At 40.2% G+C, this 22,251-nt stretch overlaps 1 protein-coding gene across 1 annotated transcript in view; it reads left to right on the forward strand.

Moving 5' to 3' along the window:
- The window catches only part of TXNDC11 (thioredoxin domain containing 11), a 64,472-nt gene that overhangs the window by 22,479 nt on the left and 19,742 nt on the right, over nucleotides 1-22,251 (forward strand). The window contains exons 5-7 of the mRNA XM_007462823.1: nucleotides 1,357-1,450; nucleotides 19,931-20,043; nucleotides 22,118-22,233. Coding sequence (XP_007462885.1) covers nucleotides 1,357-1,450; nucleotides 19,931-20,043; nucleotides 22,118-22,233 — 323 coding nt within the window. The remainder of the gene's footprint in view (nucleotides 1-1,356; nucleotides 1,451-19,930; nucleotides 20,044-22,117; nucleotides 22,234-22,251) is intronic.

A 22,251-nucleotide genomic window follows, 5' to 3' on the forward strand; every position in this document is an offset into this window, starting at 1 on the left:
AAAAAAAAAAAAAAAAAAAAAAAGCATATCCTGTTTCAATGACTACATTCTGATTTACTCAGTTGTTTGAGAAATTAGTTATTTGCTAGATCTTTTTAGATGTTAAGATTAAACATTCTGACTATCTCAGTTTCTACCGGAGTGAAAATCAATTGATCCATTTAAAATGGAATCTTACTAGAATTAACAGGTGATTTAGATTTGAAAGATAGTATGTTCCACTACAATCAGAAATTTCCCCCTTTATACAACATACCGATTTTAAACTTTACCAACAGGTTAAATTTCTCTTGTACTTTTTGGATCTGACTTTGTCCCAATGATCAAATCAGCTCCAAAATTATTTATTAAAAACATAGTGCTGTGTGTTTTAGGGCTAGAAAGAACCCTTTACATTTGCCAAGTGCTTTATAGTTCATCAAGCTCTTTCTTCTCAGTAACCCCATGATGAATGGTCCCCATTTGCCAGATGAGGAAACTGAGCTTCACACTGAAGCCTTCACTCAAGATCATTTAACTGTCAGACTTGAGCTTAGGTCTTCTGACTCCAAGCCCAGAACTCTTTCCTCAAGGGTCTCACAGTTGGGCTTTTAAAACATATAGAACAAAACCAGACAGAACGAGTGCCCACAAGGCCTTCTAAGAAAGAAGAAATTATTCTGCACAAGAAGGCAGAATGTGTCTGGTGAGGACAGTTAATTGGTTTGGCAGAATGGTGGGGTATTCTGTGGTAAGCTTAGAGAAGTGGAATGAGCAGGTGGAAATTGGGGTGGAGGAGCGAGAGGGCTCTCAGCAGACTGACCTGACAAGAGAGGAGGGGTGCCATTGTGGAATGCTGGGTTCTGCGTGTGGTGGGGAAGAAGGAGCCCCTCAAAGGATGACCTTGAGCACCAGTGGAGCCAGTCAGAGGTAGCCTGATTTCCAGTAAGTGTGAAGGTGTGTTTGGAGTGAGGTGGGGAAGAGGTTGAGAAAGAAATGTAAGAAAGGTTACAGATCATTGACCTAGTTTGCCTGGAGTTGCTAAACAAAAGCAAGTGAGTGCTTGAACTTGACAGTGAGGTTTCAAACCAGGGATGTAGGAGAACTGTCCACAGAGGGTGGAAAGACCTGCTTAGGAAGTTTCAGCTCTGAATTGCCTCTGTAAAAGCTGCTGCCACTCCATCCCTTGCCCTGTTGTCTAAATGAAGGGAAAGGTCAGCCCTATCTGGCAACTTTTTTCAAAGGCTTATTAAAAAATGAAATGCAACAAATTACATTTGTTAAATAATAATGGCATGTCTTTCTTGTTTTGAAATATTTCCCTTTATGCAGTGACCAATGATACCCCAGGCACCTAATTCTGCTCTTGTTCTGCAGCCTGGAGTACTCGGGTACTTTGAGTTCAGTGGCTCACCCCAGCCTCCTGGTTATTTGACCTTCTTCACTTCAGCATTACATTCATTAAAGAAAGGTAAACATGATTCATAGTAAGACATTAGTACTTTAACAGAAATGTTTGTATATTGATATTTTTGTTGCATGTTATCTTTATGATTATATATTTTAGTTTTCTTGATTCTTTTTCTCTGTATTTGTGTTAAATAATTACATTATTTTATGGTGCACTGGCAAACAAAATTTTGTGCTATTTCAAGTATAGCCTCTTAAATGTTTAGAGACTATTACTTTTTAAAATGTAGCTTGATCACACAGCATCTGCAATGATATATTTTGCCCTTCAAATTTTATTATATCATAATCTCTTTTTTTGTGTGGTGTTACAAATTTTGGTCAAAGTTTTCAGTGGTTGTATTGTCAGTTGGAGGTATCATAATTTAGGAAGACATTTTCTTCAAGAAGTATTTCTATAAGGATGAAAGTCATGTCACATTACAGGATAAGCCTACTGCCAGGTTCACTATTCTCAAATCCATATATATTTTTTTACTTAGCTAAATCATGTATTATTTGAGTGTCCTACTTTTTAAATTAAACATTTTTCATGTTGCCCATTTTTTCGTGTTGCTCCATGTTGTTTCTCTGTATCAGCCATGACCTTATGTCAGTTCTCTTCTACTAGATGCTTTGATCTGCTCCTCATCTCCTTGTTTCCACTCTGGTCCAAGCCCCTTTCCCACCGCTACCCTAGGCCAGTGGGCACTTAACTGGTATCCAGTCTCGCCCCTCCTTCCTCACACTAGGGCCTTTGTGCTAGTCCTTCTTCCTGAAATGTGCCCTCTCCCTCCCCAGGCCCCAGCTGTCCACCTGTCAAACCCCTATTCATCCTTCAGATTCCATCTCAAATATCACATCCACAGTGTACCCGCCTGGAGAGAGATTTGTTGTTTTCTTTCATAGCACTCAACATAGTTTGTATTTATTGTGTTGGCCAAAATGTTCGTTCGGGTTTTTCCATAACATCTTACGGAAAAACCTGAATGAACTTTTTGGCCCACCCAATATGTGTATAGTTATGAGATGATTTGTTTACTGTCTGTCTTCTTCCCTGGGCTGGGAGATTTCTGAGGGTGGGGATTGTCTGTCTTCAGTTTAGTGTTCTTTCTCCAGCATCTGGCACATAGCAGGGGCTCAATCACTATTTGCCAAATGAGTGATCAGATTGATGGCCATGTCATCTTTCCCTCAGTAGGTCAGCCAAAAATATGTAGTCATCCTCCTATTACTGAATATTACATTGCTTCAATATTTTGGGGGGGTATTATAATAGTATACTATTAATACATCAAATAATTATATTACTGGCTATTTTAATATGTCCATTGTCTTAAGGTTTTATACATAGAGAATCTACTGTATTCATGCTTTTCATGCAGGGGACTCTGGGAGAGGAACTCAAGCTGTCACATTAGGTGTGTCTTCTGTCCACTTGAAAGACTTTGAGCTGCACAGCTTCAGGTGACTAAGAAGGCTCAGTGAGTCAGTTTGAATTTTGAAAACAAAATACTACCAACTTAAATAAGCTTAAGCAGATAGATGTTCAAAAATCTTAGAAAACTAAATAAAGTCCTTTGAAGATTATGTATAAAAGGGTAGCCTAGAGTCAGTCACTAAAATGATGGCAGCATTCAAGTACTTGAGTTGGAGAAGCTATTTCAAGATTTGGAAGGATGTTTTGTTATCCAGTTGGCTTATATTGTGTGTTTATGATTCATCTTTTTCATTCAGAGGTTTCCAAAATTTTGCTTCTTTTTGGAAAAACCTTTTGAAGTATAAGATAATAGCCTTTTTTCCTCCCTTTTTTTTTTTTTTTAAAGTATAGTTGACTTACCTGTGTTTTTTTCTTTTCCCTTTTTTTAAGCAAGGAAGGTAATAAATGGATAAAAACTACTTGAAGGTACAAAATGAACCTTTTGGTCAAATCACTAATTTTGACAAATGATTACATGAAATTTCTTCTCAGAATAAATATAGCTCAATTTACCTGTACTACATTTCATCCCTCTCTTGTGATTCTGGTTGGGTCTTATAAAATCCTGCTGCATATAAGAACTGAGTTCATTTTAATTAATAATTTTTCACCCCATTTTTGTGGGTAAACTCCCACTTAAGCTTAATGAACCATTTTTAGAAGAAAAAGACAAATTTGGAAGGATTACCTAAAATAAATCTTGCCTTGAGCATCTGGGTTTTTTCCCCTTTTCTTTCTCCTGCCCTGGAGTCAAATGGTATTTTACTTATTATTAATAGTCAGTGTTAAGTAAGAGAAACATGTGCAGATTTTTTTTTTAATGGGACAGTTTGGAATGTAAATTCTAGGTCATTGTTTTGTTTCCATTGTTTACACAAATTGAGGCCTGAGGAACATTTGACACACTTAACATTTGGTTATAGAGAGCTTAACTGTCGAAGTGTTTAGTCTGTTGTAGAAAGCAGATGTCCTGTTTCACCAAGCCACAAGCATATATAAAATACACATCTTTCCATTGCCTAAATGATTTTTTTTTTTAATTGCCTTAGAAATAGCTAGGACACTCTCTAACATTCGTTTCTTGAAGCTAGCTGGCCATCAGTCTACAGATATTTTGAGAATGTACCATATATGAAGCATCCTGCCTGGGTGCTGTGGGGTTGCTGAGAGGGGACATCTCAGTTACCTGTGTCCTTTACCTATTGCTCTCCAACTTGGTGCTGATTTGTCAGTTGATGTTGGCCCTCCTCTTAGGTGGTGTGGGCAGTAAACCTTTTGTTATATTTCTGTCCATTATTTTCCTAGCCATTTTACCTTTATCATTTTTTATTTAGCAGTTCTATATTTTCCTGTAGTTAAATCTGTGGTTCTTTTTCTTTATTTTTTTAGAAAAATCTGGTCACTAATTAGTTCACTTCTTTTTGAATTTTAAAGTTATTTGGCACTTTATGCTGCCTGGATTTACTTTGGCTTAAAATACAGAGCACAATTGATTTTCCTCCCTTCTTATTGGCTAATCAATTAGCACCATTCACAGAATAATGCTTTCTTTATCCTTCATCTTGATGATGCCTGTTTTATCACAAAATATTTTCTAATATGTAATTGAGTCTATTTCTGTGTTTTCTCTTGGTCTAGATCCCTCTTTTGATATGAGTAAATTTAATTTCATTTTTTACGTTGTAAGTAATTACCTGGTGAACTCTGGACTGTGTCCTCTAGTTCTGGTGTTTTATGGAATATTCTTTTATATCCATCTATGCATTTGGCTGAATTGGGGTTGGAATTTTATTAAATGTTTAAGTTGACTTAGAGGTAATTGACATGTTCATAAAACTTAGCTTCCCTTTCTAGGATCACAGCATGATACTAATTTATTCAAACCTTCCTTTCAATTTTTTGTAAAAGGTCTTACACATCCCTCATTAGTGGCTAATCCTTTTAAAGTGCTGAATGATGAACTGTGGGCTGGCAGTCCGTGTGTTTCAGGATCCTGGGGAAGCCCATCTCTTGTACTTCTTCACTCTTCCCAGACTGCAGAGCCTGTTCCTCTTGGAGCCTTTCCACCTTTGATCTTGGCAGACAGGCCTAAAGAAAATTTGGTAGAGGGGTTGATATTTTTAAGTTGCTTACTTGATTTTCTTCCATCTTATGATTATTTCATTATTTACTATAAAAATGTGTTCTGGTAAAATGTTGTTATATTCTGTTATGATTCAGTGACTTTTTTTTTTTTTTTTTTTGCGGTACACGGCCCTCTCACTGCTGTGGCCTCTCCCGTTGCGGAGCACAGGCTCCGGATGCGCAGGCTCAGCGGCCATGGCTCACGGGCCCAGCCGCTCCGCGGCATGTGGGATCCTCCCAGACCGGGGCACGAACCTGTGTCCCCTGCATCGGCAGGCGGACTCTCAAACGCTGCGCCACCAGGGAAGCCCACTATGCCATTTTATATAAGGGACTTGAACATCCATGGATTTTGGTATCTAAGGGGAATGGGGGGCTGGGACCAATTCCCTGTGGGCACCAAGGGATGACAGTACTGCGTGGTGTTCTCGCTGTGGAACTGACTGCACGTCTGTCCCACCAAAATTTGAGCTGGTTTGTTCAGACAGTATTTATTGAGCACCTTGAGGCCAAGATTTTGTTGTCTTTCTCCTACAACTCTTAACAATTTAGCTAAAAGTTTGAATGAATGACTAGTTAAATGATACTTTACCTTGAAATTGCTCAGGTTGGAGTGATTTTGGCAGAGGGATGTTGAGTCATTTTGGATCCCCTCCCACGACCACTTCTCCTCATGCCTGGCCTTTCAGGTTCCATAGACCAGTGTGCAGGAACCACTCCCACTGGACTGGATTGAGTCCCTGCCTGGCTCATTCTCCTTACTCTTTTTTCTTGGCTTCTTGCCATCCCCTGACACTAGAGTTCTCATGGATTGAATTGAAATTCACATGATACTTAAATGTCATCTTCAAAATACACTAAACTGTTAACTAAAGACGTCGTTTCCACTCCCTTCATTCACCTTTAGGAATTCCTAAACATAGTTGACAGGGAACCTTGTGGCATTAGTTTTCTAAGGAACACCTTTGGAAAATACTGTTGTAATGAATTTTTTAAGAGGAAGTAATTCCAGTGTAGGGTCCCTCTACTCCACTAGGTGGCGTCTGATGGTGCTGTGATTTGCTGGTAGAATTGAGTCAGGGCACAAGAAGCTCCCTCCGCCATATCCTTATTCACAAATAAAGCTTTTCTGGAGCACTTTTCTGTTAGATTGTGAAACTTTGTACAACATCAAGAGGTCTGAAAAGTAGGATTTTCTTATCCTGAAAGTGACATTCTTAAAGTCATTGGAAAGACAAGGGATTGACTTCTTAGGCAAGGTTGACTCTGAAATTGCTTTATTTTCTTAGGTTCCTGGGTCTCACTCTTGGGAGTTTGGACCAAGCATTGTGTTTAACAATTCTCCGTGAATGAAACAGGTTCTAGGTCACTGGTTTTCCCACATAATCTCATTTGTTGTCACTATACTCACTTAAAGAGGGAAATCTTTTTCTAACTAACTGCCTGTGTTCTGAGGCCCTCTGGGTGCTGATTAATACACATTAGAAATTCCATACCTTTTGTTCCCATACCTAAAATTGACTTTTTAATTATGTTGCTATTATTTTAGCAAGGATGTGATCATATTTCATAGGAAATGCTTTTATTCCTATTATGATATCTCTTAAGCCTTGTAAGTGCTGCTAGATAAGCACTAAGGCCAAAAACGACATCCCCGCACTTTGAATTAGCTTCAAAGCATGACTTATTAATTGAACAAACATTTGAGGATCCACTTTGTGCTACAGCTGTAAAGAGGAGTAAAACTTGTTCCTCACCATCGGGGTGCCACCAGCTAGTGTGCCAACAGGTGGGCTTACCCACAATGTGAGTGCAGTGACACGTCTGTGACAGGCTTCGTCGGAGCACGGAGGTGGGGCGTGTGGATCAGGTCAGGGAAGACTGGAGGTGGGGAGGATTTCCCAGGAGAATGAGGGGTCAGCCTTCAGGTAAGTGTGTAAGGAACGAGAGAGTGGAAGATAGGTGGCGTTGAGAAGAGCAAAAGGTGTGCGGAGAGCTCAGAGCTAAATTCAGTGCCCATTTGTAGATATTTTGATTCCTTGAACCCATATATTTGAAAAATTACACCATCTTTACTTTCTAATTGTCTTGTGGTATTTTCTACCTTTTTAAAGGTGTCCTGTTTTAGTAGTCTGTATATGTGTGTTTTGATTTTTGATCCTATTTCTTCAAGGTTATTGGGGGGGTTTGGTTTTTTTGTTTTGTTTAAGCTGAAATAAGACTCCTAGACAAAGAACCAAAAACACTAAAATCTTAGAAACCTCTCAGGGATCACCTTCTATAATAAAGTCACCAACTTATAGTGAAACGACTCGACTCGGTGCACACCAACCCCGTTCTGGTCTCCACCTGACCACTTGTTATGTAACATTGAGCGTGATAAGCTGATACTGGACGGAGGACCTTACCTGGATGATCCAGTCTTCAGTGCCACTCTTTGAAGTAGAAACTGTTATTATCTCAGTGTTACTGTCTCAGGTGAGGAAGCTGAGGGTTGGAGGAGGTTGTTAACAGAATCCAGGACACTGAGGCAGATCAGTGGCTCCCCAGAGATGTCCACATTCTAATCCCCAGGACCTGTGAATATGTTACATTACATGGCAAGAGGAAATTGAGGTTGCCTATGGATTTGGGTTGCTAATCAGCTGACATTGAGAAAGGGAGATTATCCTGGATTATCTGAGTAGGCCCAATGTAATCAGAACGATTCTTAAAAGTGGCATCGAGAGGCAAAGAATGGTGTCAGAGTGATGCAGTATGAGAAGGACTTGTCCGGCCATTACTGGTTTTGAAACGGAAGGGGCCACAAGCCAATGCAGGTAGCCTCAAGCCAAGGAATGCAGGTAGCCTGTAAATGGTAGGAAAGGCAAGGAGATGCATTCTCCCCTAGAGCCTCCAGAAGGAATATTACCTGCTGTACCTTGATTTTAGCCCAGTGAGGCCCATTTTGGACTTCGACCTCCAGAACTGTAAGATAAATTTGTGTGTTTTTTTGTTTGTTTGTTTTTTGTTTTTTGTTTTTTTTTTGCGGTATGCGGGCCTCTCACTGTTGTGGCCTCTCCCGTTGCGGAGCACAGTCTCCGGACGCGCAGGCTTAGCAGCCATGGCTCATGGGCCTAGCTGCTCCGCGGCATGTGGGATCTTCCCGGACCGGGGCATGAATCCGCGTCCCCTGCATCAGCAGGCGGACTCTCAACCACTGCGCCACCAGGGAAGCCCAAATTTGTGTTTTTTTAAGCTACTAAGTTAGTGGTAATTTGTTACAGCAGAAATAGCAACTTGATATAGTCACGTACCAGTAAATGAGGAGTGAGATAGGAATCCAGGACCACATCACTCCATCTGCCTCTGTACTCTCCGGAGGTGGGACAGGTGGCACAATATGGTGATTCCTACCTCCTGGTCTTTGCCCATGATACTGCTTAAAATGCAATGCCTTGCCCTAGTTATTATCTGCCTTCCTAATTTTTCAAGGCCTAACTGAAGTCTTCTGGGATTTGTAAATATTGCCCAGCCAGCATGATGTCTGGCACACTGTGGACATCAAGTGGAGATTTCCATCTACTGGCTCCCTTCTTGGAACTCCTGTTGCACTCGTTGGCTGTGTTTCCCACTTAGCTGCCAACGTTGTTTTCTGATTTTCCCTTAGACTTTAGTAGTATCTTCCTAACAAGTAGTCAGAGACTGATTGTCCTGATCAGTCATGTTAGTGGCAGATGTCCTGTGTGACCACAGCTCACCAGTCGCCCCTTCTCACTGGTCTTCAGGTTCCCCATCTGCAGGAGAAGGGAACTTTGCCCTAGTTGCCTCTAAAGGAAACTTCAGCTTGAAAATGCATTGGCCCTTGGCCTTTTTATTTTTAGACCTGGGAGCTAAGAATTGTTTTTATATTTGTAAAGAGTTATTTAAAAAAGAAGAATATGTGACACCTATGCTAGACCCTAAGAGCAGCATAAGCGGGGATGGAGGAGGGATTTCTAAGCAGATGTGTTTCTTTTGTGAAGTCTTTCCCTCCTTGAGGGTGTTTTTTTTTTTTAAAAAAAAGGAATTTAATTGAAATACACACAAGGGACATATTTGAATTGATCATTTTAATATTATGCTCTGGTTAAATGAGAAAAATGGTGTGAGTGTTAAGTTTACTGTCATGTTAGTATATAGAACAGTGCATATTTCTATAGTTTATGTTCCCCTAAAATGATGTATTTGGAGCTATATTTTTCTTGCCCTCCTCCCTAACTCACAAGAAAGAGAAAAATCACAGCTAAGGAGTTACATGTTTATTTAGAGTTTAGCAGTATTTTGGCATGTACCAGAATGTGCATATTGTATCTCTGGTGCCCATATGCTAAATTTTTTTCTAGATAATTGCTTTGTGCTTTATATTAAGAATTTTGAGGGAGTTCCCTGGTGGTCTAGTGGCCAGGATTCAGTGCTTTCACTGCTGTGGCCCGGGTTCAATCCCTGGTTGGGGAACTGAGATCCTACAAGGCATGCGGCGCAGCCAAAAAAAGAAAAAAGAATTTTGACAGTATACAAATCTCAGAGTCAGATTTCTGTGGAAAAAAATGCAAGCAATAGCTATAGTTCATCCATTGAAAACAAACATTTCTATAAACTATTGCATTTCTTTGAAGATTTTTTCATTTTAATGAATGCATTTAAAGTGTGTGAAATCATCTAGCGAATGATGATGAATCACCATGTAAATGCTGAGTAATCTTGGAGGGGCTGTTGTTATTCCTTTTTATATAATCCTGTTGTTTTCCTTTTTCTTCCTTGTCCAAAACCTTGTAAAGAAGAGTGGGAAAGCAGAAGTTAATAAAAAGGGCAGAGTATAGAGTAAAATGAGAATCGTTGCCAGGATGGAAGTTACCACAATACAGGTTTGCCTTTGGGAATGTCACTACTTCCCAGAGTAAAGAAGTGAGAGAGGGCTTCCCTGGTGGCGCAGTGGTTGAGAGTCCGCCTGCCGATGCAGGGGACACGGGTTCGTGCCCCAGTCCGGAAGGATCCCACATGCCACGGAGCGGCTGGGCCCGTGAGCCATGGCCACTGAGCCTGCGCGTCCAGAGCCTGTGCTCTGCAACGGGAGAGGCCACAACAGTGAGAGGCCTGTGTACCACAAAAAAATAAATAAATAAAGTGAGAGAATTTTTCCCAGGGAGTAAATAACTTAGCCATGTAATTAAAAGCCATGTGACTTAACCCAGTAGTATTCAGTTTTGAAGTATTTCATGGTTTATTTGTTAGCAGTTTCCTTTATCAGTATTTTTCTTGACCTGATATTCCATTTTGTCCTATGATCCCTGAGAGATTAGCTCACATGAAAGCCTCCTGGAGAGCAGATGGCCAGTCCTAATGTAAAAATTTCCATGTTGTTCAGTTCCAGCATTTCTGCCCATTATTTCATTGTATCCTTGGGTACCTTACTTTGTAGGACACCAAGTGCTGTTTACTCTAGCCCTCTGAGAGAGAATTAATTTCAGAAGCTCGGCAGTTTATACCCAGAGTCACAAGGTTTAGAGTCCCACCTTTTCCTTTCCGAAGGAGAGAGTGGGACACATTCTTAAAAATAATCATTCTCTGCTCTTGGATTCTTAAAAATAATCATTCACAAAAAAATCTTTGTCTTATGTTTCCTTCCCAGATAATTGTCCATTATTAAGATTTACTGGCTAATGGGCTTATTATCTTAGCCTAATCTTCTTCCTGAGTTACATGAATCTTGCTTTTTCATCATTGCCACCTTGGCACAGTCCAGTAGAACTATAAGATGAACCATGGAGGTATTTAAAAATTTCTTGGTGGCTGCGTTAAAATTTAAGAAGAAATAGGTAAAATTAATTTAATAATTTATATTTTATTTAACCCAGTGTACCCAAATTATTAGCATTTCAACATGTAATCGGCATAAAAACTATTGAGATATTTAACTTTTTTTTTTTGAACCAAGTCTTTTATACTTAACAGCCCCATCTCAATTCAGCTGCTAAATGTTCATTGGAAATACTGGATCTGTATTTAGAGTTCATAAAATATACAGTTGAAAAAGTGATTTATATACCAAATATTTATATTGTTTCATTTTACTTATTTTATTGAAATATAGTTGATTTACAATATTATATTAGCTTCAGGTTCCATACCCATGTTGTCTTAAACATACTTAAAACATTTTCTGATAACTGAGTTGAGTATCACTTTTAAATTAAATTAATTAAAATCAAATAAAGTTAAAATTTAGTCCCTCGGTTGCTCATATTTCAATTGCTCATTAGCCACATATGGTTAGTGGCTACGACATAGGACAGACAGTGCACTCAGGGCCTAGGCCTCATTATCCAGGTATCCCAGGGAAAACGGTTATTTCCTAAGGTACTGAGTCTCCTTCCTGCAGGCACATCCTTGAGTTAATGCTTCAGAGTGTCGTCCTGGTAGTCTTGGTAATCTGGTAGTTGCTGAGTGCGAATTGTATAGCTTTGCTTCTGGCAGGACCCTTTATTATTAACTTTAAAGCACAGTTAAAAATCTATTAGTGGAAAATAATCTGAAATAAATATATATATATACATATGTACATATCTGAATCACTTTGCTATATACTTGAAACTTATACAATATTGTAAATCAACTATACTTCAATAAAAAGAAAAAACTATTCTCTTTTGCTAACAAAAGAAACGAATTCTTGTTCTTTCTGAAATGTTTGAGAATTTTAATATTTTGCCTCACTGAGGTCTTGCCTCAGAATGTGTTTGCTTTACCTTAATACTGAACTGAAGTTTTAATATTAAAAATTGAATTTAAAGCAGTGGTTTTAAGCAAAATAAAGTAGTCTGATATTAAAACATTAGGCACTGGCCAAAACCAAAAAACCTGAATGCACACCAGAAAGGTCACAAGTGAGCCAGATGAAACTGAATGGAAACCAGATGGAATTTCAGATCTTTCCATTCTCAGTGCATCCTTGGTGGTTGCCATGAGGTAAATGGTGACAGTGGTGTGTGGAAGGTACAAGGTCAGCGGAAGCTCCACCTATGGGGGCATGGGAAGCAGGGGTAGAGCATTCTGTTAGTGGCAGAAAAGAACCCTAGCCTCATAAAAGGTAGCAAAGAGTAAACCTACAATACATGCTAAAAGTAGACAATGTTTAATGGATCAAAGAAAGGCTGTTTGTTACTCAAAGCACACAGACAGCGAATCAGCATGATAGTATTCATTCTGCTCATCCCACATCTCATGGGGAGCCTAGTGGTGGCTGTGTGTGCACTGGGTTGCCTTGTAGCTGAGGGACACAGGGCCAAGGACTCAGCACCTTTTGTAGCAGGCGGCAGTCTTCATGCTGTGGTCACCTTGACCTACTTAGTGTCTGTGTGACCTGCTACAGAAACTGCTCAGTAACTACTGCCTTCACCCAGATGTTCTTTCAAGATGTTGTTAACATCTTGCAGGTGTCTTTCTGACACCTTGCACTGGATGGTTAATAGAGACTATAACTGGCCAGTTACCTGGCTAACGGTTTATTGAGATTTTTTTTTTTCTTTATTATGTTGAGGTAGGTTTCCTCTTTGCCCACTTTCTGGAGAGTTTTTATCATAAATGGGTGTTGAATTTTGTCAAAAGCTTTTTCTGCATCTATTGAGATGATCATATGGTTTTTGTTCTTCAATTTTTTAATATGGCTTATCACATTGATTGATTTGCATATATTAAAGAATCCTTGCATCCCTGGGATAAGTCCCACTTGATCATGGTGTATGATCTTTTAGTATGTTGTTGGATTCTGTTTGCTAGTATTTTGTTGAGGATTTTTGCATTTATATTCATCAGTGATATTGGTCTGTAATTTTCTTTTTTTGTAGTATCTTTGTCTGGTTTTGGTATCAGGGTGATGGTGGCCTCATAGAATGATTTTGGGAGTGTTCCTTCCTCTGCAGTTTTTTGGAAGAGTTTGAGAAGGATGGGTGTTAGCTCTTCTTTAAATGTTTGATAGAATTCACCTGTGAAGCCATCTGGTTCTGGACTTTTGTTTGTTGGAAGATTTTTTATCACAGTTTTCAATTTCATTACTTATGATTGGTCTGTTCATATTTTCTACTTTTTCCTGGTTCAGTCTTGGAAGGTTCTACCTTTCTAAGAATTTGTCCATTTCTTCCAGGTTGTCCATTTTATTGGCATAGAGTTGCTTGTAGTAGTCTCTTAGGATGCTTTGTATTTCTGCAGTGTCTGTTGTAACTTCTCCTTTTTCATTTCTAATTTTATTGATTTGAGTCTTCTCCCTCTTGATGAGTCTGGCTAATGGTTTATCAATTTTGTTTATCTTCTCAAAGAACCAACTTTTAGTTTTATTGATCTTTGCTATTGTTTTCTTTGTTTCTATTTCATTTATTTCTGCTCTGATTTTTATGATTTCTTTCCTTTTGCTAACTTTGGGTTTTGTTTATTCTTCTTTCTCTAGTTCCTTTAGGTGCAAGGTTAGATTGTTTATTTGAGATTTTTTTGTTTCTTGAGGTAGGCTTGTATTGCTATAAGCTTCCCTCTTAGAACTGTTTTTGCTGTATCCCATAGGTTTTGGGTCATCGTGTCTCCATTGTCATTTGTCTCTAGGTATTTTTTGATTTCTTCAGTGATCTCTTGGTTATTTAGTAACGTATTGTTTAGCCTCCATGTGTTTGTTTTTTACGTTTTTTTCCCTGTAATTCATTTCTAGTCTCATAGCATTGTGGTCAGAAAAGATGCTTGATATGATTTCAGTTTTCTTAAATTTACTGAGACTTGATTTGTGACCCAAGATGTGATCTATCCTAGAGAATGTTCCGTGTGCACTTGAGAAGAAAGTGTGATCTACAGTTTTTGGATGGAATGTCCTATAAATATCAATTAAATCTTTCCTTTTTAATTTTCTGTTTGGATGATCTGTCCATTGGTATAAGTGAGGTGTTATTAAAGTCCCCCACTATTATTGTGTTACTGTCGATTTCCTCTTTTATAGCTGTTAGCAGTTGCCTTATGTATTGAGGTGCACCTATGTTGGGTGCATATATATTTATAATTGTTATATCTTCTTCTTGGATTGATCCCTTGATCATTATGTAGTGTCCTTCCTTGTCTCTTGTAACATTCTTTATTTTAAACTCTATTTTATCAGATATGAGTATTGCTACTCCAGCTTTCTTTTGATTGCCATTTGCATGGAATATCTTTTTCCATCCCCTCGCTTTCAGTCTGTATGTGTCCCTAGGTCTGAAGTGGGTCTCTTGTAGACGGCATATATATGGGTCTTGTTTTTGTAACCATTCAGCAAGCCTGTGGGTTTTGGTTGGAGCATTTAATCCATTCATGTTTAAGGTAATTATCCATATATATGTTCCTATTACCATTTTCTTAATTGCTTTGGGTTTGTTTTTGTAGGTCCTTCTCTTGTTTCCCACTTAGAGAGGTTCCTTTGCATTTGTTGTAGAGCTGTTTTGGTGGTGCTGAACTCTCTTAGCTTTCGCTTGTCTGTAAAGCTTTTGATTTCTCTATGGAATCTAAATGAGATCCTTGCGGGGTGGAGTAATCTTGGTTGTAGGTTCTTCCCTTTCATCACTTTAAGTATATCATGCCACTCCCTTCTGGCTTGTAGAGTTTCTGCTGAGAAAACAGCTGTTAACCTTATGGGAGTTCCCTTGTATGTTATTTGTCATTTTTCCCTTGCTGCTTTCAATAATGTTTCTTTGTCTTTAATTTTTGCCAATTTGATTACTGCGTGTCTCGGAGTGTTTCTCCTTGGGTTTATCCTGTATGGGACTGTCTACACTTCTTGGATTTGGGTGGCTATTTCCTTTCCCATGTTAGGGAAGTTTTCAACTATAATCTCTTCAAATATTTTCTTGGGTCCTTTCTCTCTTCTCCTTCTGGGACCCCTATAATGCGAATGTTTTTGCGTTTAATGTTGTCCCAGAGGTCTCTTAGGCTGTCTTCATTTCTTTTCATTCTTTTTTCTTTATTCTGTTCTGCAGCAGTGAATTCCACCATTCTGTCTTCCAGGTCATTTACATGTTCTTCTGCCTGTTATTCTGCTATTGATTCCTTCTAGTGTAGTTTTCATTTCAGTTATTGTATTGTTTATCTCTGTTTGTTTGTTTTTTAATTCTCCTAGGTCTTTGTTAAACATTTCTTGCATCTTCTCGATATTTGCCTCCATTCTTTTTCCGAGGTCCTGGATCATCTTTACTATCATTATTCTGAATTATTTTTCTGGAAGGTTGCCTATCTCTACTTCATTAAGTTGTTTTTCTGGGGTTTTATCTTTTTCCTTCATCTGGTACATAGCCCTCTACCTTTTCATCTTGTCTATCTTTCTGTGAATGTGGTTTTTGTTCCACAGGCTGCAGGATTGTAGTTCTTCTGCTCTCTGCACTCTGGTGGATGAGGCTATCTAAGAGACTTGTGCAAGTTTGGAAATTTTATTATTATTATTATTTTATTTATTTTTTTGCGGTACGCGGGCCTCTCACTGTTGTGGCCTCTCCCGTTGCGGAGCACAGGCTCCAGACGCGCAGGCTCAGCGGCCATGGCTCACGGGCCTAGCTGCTCCGCGGCATGTGGGATCTACCCAGACCGGGGCACGAACCGGTGTCCCCTGCATCGCCAGGCAGACCCTCAACCACTGCGCCACCAGGGAAGCCCATGTTATTATTATTATTAACTGAATAGGATCATGCCATTGTTGGACCATTGCTGGGGGAGGGGAGAGCATGATTCTGAATTTATTTTTAATTATTAACACATTCAAAGACCTTAATTAAAGTATTAAAGCTTCATTAATTTTAGGGCAAAATTACTCATTTTATAAATGACAAAGGCCCCTATTGTAGAAAGCCCTAGAGCCCTGCTTAACAGAATGTTCTGGATATGGAGATGAGAAGTGTTACTTTCTTGTGTCATTTTGACACTGTAAACTTCCTCTGCTGATTCATGTACTCCTTGTACACATGGGACTGCAAACTTAAGCTGCTTCTTCCAGCAAGATTTCTACTATATGTAGGAACTTTTAAAATGTGTGATTTTTGTAAATTTCTCTGTAAAAAATAAAGTTTTGAAATTGTAACATGTTTGGGCATGTTAGAATCTGCTCTGTGCAGGCGGCTGTCCATTCTTATTAATGCAGTTAAAGAGGTTTTTGAATGAACCCTTTCAACTTTTGAGTCAAGCTATCACTACTTATTCCTCTGCTCCAATAAATCATGTTGGTGACTTTGGCGGACTATCAAATGAGTTTCCTACTGGCTGCTTTTCCTTCACTCCTCTCTTTATCGATGCCAGTCTACCAAAATTCAGCCCTCTCCTGGAGAGTAGTGTCTTTGCTTCTACCAATTCATATCCTCTCTTGGGTCCTGCTTTTTCTTCTGACAGCTTTGGAATCTGAACTTATATATGATGCCTTTTTTTTTTTTTTTTTTTTGCGTCTCACTGTTGTGGCCTCTGCCTCTGCGGAGCACAGGCTCTGGACGCGCAGGCTCAGCAACCATGGCTCACGAGCCCAGCCGCTCCGCGGCATGTGGGATCCTCCCAGACCGGGGCACAAACCCATGTCCCCTGCATCGGCAGGCGGACTCTCAACCACTGCACCACCAGGGAAGCCCTATGCCATTTTTTTAAATTTAAATTTTGAACTAATTTTATGCTTGCAGAAAAGTTGGAAGAATAGAACAGGGAGATTCCTAACGTCCTGCCTTCAGTTAGCTTCCCCCATTGTTAACGTATTATTTAACCATTTGTTAGGGTGCTTTTGCCAAAACTAAGAAATTAATATTGGTACAGGATTATTAACTAAACTGCAGACATTATTGAATTTTGCCAGTGTTTTCACTAATGACTGTTTTCTGTTCCAGGATCTGATCTGGGATCCCACATCACATTTAATTAGTCTCCTCCTATAACAATTCCTCACTCTTTCCTTGTCTTTCATGATATTGACACTTTTGAAAAATACTGGTTTATTTTGTTGCTCAAATTGTTCTGGCTTTGGCCATTAGGAGCATCTTGGGTTGGTGCCTGTGTCCTTTGAACATATCCTTTTACGAGCACATCTTTCGTTCTGACTCGACAAGATGTTTCAGGCTCATCTTGTACTTCCTTTGCCCCAGCTTTGGGATCAGCCTCTTCTCCAAGAAGCCCTGGTTTCTTTTTTTTGGAGAGTGACATTTAGAAACCCAGATCTGGGTACAAGATATGCTCTTCAGTATTAGGTGTCATTACTTCTAGGCCCTTTCAGCAGACAGAGCTAGGACATATACGTATTTATACCCACACACACGCATGCCTCCATAGTTCTATATCTGATATCTGTGTCATGAGTTGTAAGGTTATACGAAAGGTCATAAGTTTGTACTAATTTCTTCTGATTCCAGTCTAACACTGCAGAGTTCATTTTAGCTTTCCCCTCTTCGTATGTAACTTTTCTCCTGCCTTGAGAAGCCTGGCTCTCATCGTCTTTAGTTTTACAGTATTCAGTCAAGATACTGTTTGCTGTTCTCTTCTGGTTCAGTTTTTTCTCCCCACTCACCACCCCTTCACTGAGGTGTGATGCATTTGCAGTACAGCTAGGTTGGTTTGTTAGTGCTTGTGTTCCCCACTGGATCCCCACACATGCTGGTTGGTGTCATGATTTTAGTTTTTGAGTGTGTGAAGGCTGTGAGCTTTGCCGTGGTTCTGATACTCAGAGGAAGGTCAGGCTGCCTCACCCCTGTTCTCCAGTTCCCATTACCCACCCCCCCTTTGCCACCCACCCTATAAGTAAGCCATTTCCGTCATTTCTGGTTTATTCTTTTTTTTCTTTAATATTTATTTATTTATTTTTATTTGGCTGTGCCAGGTCTTTGAATTGCGATGCACGGGATCTTTGTTGCGGCACACGGGATCCAGTTCCCCGATCAGGGATTGAACCAGGGCCCCCTGCATTGGGAGCATGGAGTCTTAGCCACTGTGCCACCAGGGAAGCCCCATTTCTGATTTACTCTTCTTGTGTTTCTTTGGTTTTGTGCCATTTTAAACTCATCAGGTTTGTGCTAGATTGTCCAGCTGCCGTTAGGGACACGGTCACTCTCACCTCATCCTCAACAGCCACTCCTCTGAGAGGAAGACGCCGCCACTGCTGGAAGGTGGGCCGTGTGGTTAAGCTAGAAACTTCGTGTGTTAAGCACCTTAATATTTTAACTACTTAGATATCAGTTGGTAGCATTTAAAGTTTAACTGATATTTTATTTAACGTTTGCTAATAAAGCAGAAAGGGGATAGGAAAGAATGCACCTTTTCCTATACCATCTTATCCACCTCCTTTAATACTAGATATTTTAGTCAGTTCTTAATCACACAAATATTACATTAAATATACTCCTTGGCGGGGGGGAAGAAAGCTTCACACCTAAGTATAAAGTCCCCTTTGATCTCCATCCCCCGACACGAAACAATTTTTATTATCCTTTCAGATTCTGTATACATTTCTAAACATACGAGCCTGTAGGGGAAAACACTATATGTGTGATGCGTTTTTCCACATAAAAGGTGTACTTTATCTTTCTTCAGCTTGCTTTTTTACTCATATGTGTCTTAGAAAATCCATTCATGTTGTATAGATAGCCCTGCCCCACTGTTTTTAACAGCTGCAGAGTACTTCTTGGTGACTGTCCTTGCGTGTCTTTTGGTGCACATGTGTAGACACTAAGAAGTGGAGCTGTGGGGCTGCAGGCTGTGTCCCTGTCCCACTGTGATCACTACAGCAGATTGCTCTCCCAAGCGGCTGCCATTTTACACTTTCCACCCGCTTTGCATCAGAGTACTCGTTTCTCTGCTGGTCATCAGTATTTGATATTTCCTGTGTCTCAAATTTTGGGCATTTTGAAGGTGAAAAGTGGCATTTTGTTCTCATTTGCTTTCCTCTGAATTAGTGAGGTTGAGTGTATTTTTAGCCTTTAACATTTCCTTTTCTGTGATTTGACCATTTTTAACTGCTTTCTTTTTCTTACTAATTTATATGAGTTACTATATATGCTAGATTGATTCATTTAACTAATATTTATTAATCAAGAGGTCAATATGCATATGCCCAAACACTGCTTTAGGTGCTGGGGTAACAGCAATAAACAAGGTTTCTAATTTCACAGAACTTAAGAGAAAGTTGGACCAAAGAAAATCTAAATAAATCAGTAGGATTATGTACCTGTTAGTAAGTGCTATTAAAAAATTAGAGTAGGGCTTCCCTGGTGGCACAGTGGTTGAGAGTCCGCCTGCCAATGCAGGGGACACGGGTTCATGCCCCGGTCTGGGAGGATCCCACATGCCGCGGAGCGGCTGGGCCCGTGAGCCATGGCCGCTGAGCCTGCGCATCCAGAGCCTGTGCTCCGCAGCGGGAGAGGCCACAGCAGTGAGAGGCCCGCGTTCCGCAAAAAAAAAAAAAAAAATTAGAGTAATGGTAGAGAGAGGACCTGAGTCAGGAGGGAGCCCCAGTTTCCCCTTCTGGACCATCCTCTGAGTGTTTTCCCGGAGGCGGGTGGTCAGGGAGGGCTGCTCACAGAAGGTGGGGTCAGAGCTGAGATCTGAATGATGAGAAGGAATTGGCCGTGGAAGTGTCCAGACAGAACAGCATGTGCCTGGGCTCCCAGGTGGGGCTAGTGAGTCGGGGGGACATGGACGGACACAGTGCAAGTGCTTGTCAGAGACAGGTGCACAGGAGTAGACATGAGGTCTGTTTCAGGAGGTTGTTTCTTCGGCTTCTCCTTTTCTGTCTAGGCTAGGTGCCCAAAAAGAGCTTTGCTCTGGGGAATTTGTGCGTCAGGATTTGATCACTGGGTTTTGTGGTTGTTTTAAGGCATAGGCTTTTTCTTTTTAATAAAGGAAAATTTTCTGTTTCAGATTACCTAGGAACAGTACGATTTGGGGTTATCACAAATAAACATCTTGCGAAACTGGTATCCTTAGTACACTCTGGAAGTGTGTATTTACATAGACATTTCAACACATCACTTGTAAGTATTTTGAAATCACGTTTATATTAGCGCAGTGGTTCTTAACCTTGTTTGGATCACAGACTTCTTTGAGAATTGGATAAAATCTATGGATACTCTCTCTAGGGGAGTGCACATGATTTTATATTGCAAACTGAGAGTCCCTACAGCCCCTCTGTAGAGCCCATGCCCCTGGTTTAGAACTCATGCATTAGACGGCTGTTGGATTTAACATCTAGAAATTCTGTTTATATTCTTAGATTTTGATACAGCCTTGTTAGTTTTCCTTCTTGGATGAAATTGCAGAGTTACTCTGTTGGAGAAGTGTTACTCTGGGCCCGTGTTCTCAGAGGTTAAGCTTCCTTTGGGCAATGTTCTTTCTTCATTTGTTCCATTTATCAAGAGTAGTAATGTGACATGCTTTTCTCCTTTAGCTGATGAAATGGATTTTGAAGTTCTTGTCAAGTCACAGTGAGAAGTTGTTGGCTTTCCGCCCCAGAGAGCCTCGTTTTCCATTGTTGTCTTTGTTCCCTGATTTTATTTGCTTTCTGGTGGACCAGCCCCAACTCAGCTATTTCTGAGCTTTTGACCTGTATCCTGCTTAGTGCTGTGCTTCTGCTCTGTTTATTGCTACTTCCTCAGTCTCAGTGCTGAGTTTATTTTGCTTCAGTATTTTCTCTCTCTGACTTCATTGATGGTGTCAGTGACTTACAGGTCGAGTGAAGACCAGATCTCCCGTACCCAGTGTGCCCAGCCCTTTAATCCCACGCTCCCCTTGGCTCAGCGTGCAGGCCTCATGCTGTTAGACCCTCCTGGGGGGCGCCATCAGTGCCAGTCACCCTGGCTTCTGCATATCTCTATATCCCAGATGACTTTACTTCTCGCAGTTTATATTCCCAAAGTCAAATGTATTTCTGTGTTTTCCAGATAGAAATGTTGATTATGTTTTTTCAGACTCCCACCATCCCACTTTGGGAATCACCGCTGTGATGGTTTCTCCGACCACCCACCCACTCTCCTTGTTTCTCTGTCTAAGCTTCTTTTGACTTCATCTGCCTTTGCTATCATTTTCCTTCATCCTTCCTTTATAGCATGCTATACAACCAACATATATCATGTTTATGTATAGTAAAGGGTACTGAGGAAGAAATTTAAAATAGACGGAGAAAAGAAGGTAGGACTGAGAATGATACTGAATGATATTGGGTTTACTGCATCAGTTCCATAGTTTTTAAGGTTGGTTGGTTGTTGTAGCAGCAGAATTCCTTTTAGCAAATGAAATAATACTGGGATACCAGTATTTTTAAAAAATAAAAGCAGTGGACATCTTTGTTGTAAGCCAATTTAAACCTCTGTTTTGGGGAGTGTAAAATATCTCATTTTGTGGAACTCTCCAAAGCATTCTGTGGGGAGTTTTGTTTGAAACCCAGTGATTTATATCACTGGAATTACAAAAATAATTTTGTGTTGACGTACTCTTGATTATTACAGGAAAACAAAGCCAAAAATCTAGGTGTATCTCTCCTTCATTCTGTACACATAAAATGTGATCTGTGGCCTTGTACAAGTTCTAGGTCACTCATGGATTCATGCAAATATTTGTTGAGTTCCCACTCTGTGCCAGGTGTTCTGGTCACTGGGGGTACATGTGAGCAAGGCAGATCCAAACTTCTGCCCTAACAGAGGGTCCCCAGGGACCAAGTTAAACATGATTTTACCAAGGTAAAAATTATCCTTGACTCCATCATTTCTGTTCCCTTAGAGCTCCCCTTGCGCAGGGTGGTAGAGGTCATTGTTGCCAGCAGCAGGCAAGGAGACTTATTTGTTGATAGACAAGTCTGTCTAAAGGGAAAAAGATGAACCACATGATATGGAAGTCACCTCTTAGAGCTGCTTTTGCTTTTCCGAGCTGCTTGTGAGGAAGCGCTCTGTCTGGAGAGGTAGAGCCAGGGTTTAGCTGCACAGGCAGGGACAGGTCGTGTCACTGCTCTGAGCCTCATTTTCCTCACCTGTGAAGTGTGGGGTTGAGGACGGGGCTGAGGACGTGCTTTGATCCTGCCCTGCCTTTTATCCTCTGTGCGTTTGTCCTTCCCAGGTTTTTCCCAGGGAGGTCATCAACTACACAGCTGAGAACATCTATAAGTGGGCTTTAGAAAACCGAGAGATGCTCCTTCGATGGCTGCGGCCACACGGCGGCAAGAGTCTCCTGCTGAACAATGAACTGAAGAA

This window comes from Lipotes vexillifer, unplaced genomic scaffold, assembly GCF_000442215.2.
Source record: "Lipotes vexillifer unplaced genomic scaffold, Lipotes_vexillifer_v1.1 scaffold306, whole genome shotgun sequence".
Classification (NCBI taxonomy): domain Eukaryota; kingdom Metazoa; phylum Chordata; class Mammalia; order Artiodactyla; family Lipotidae; genus Lipotes; species Lipotes vexillifer.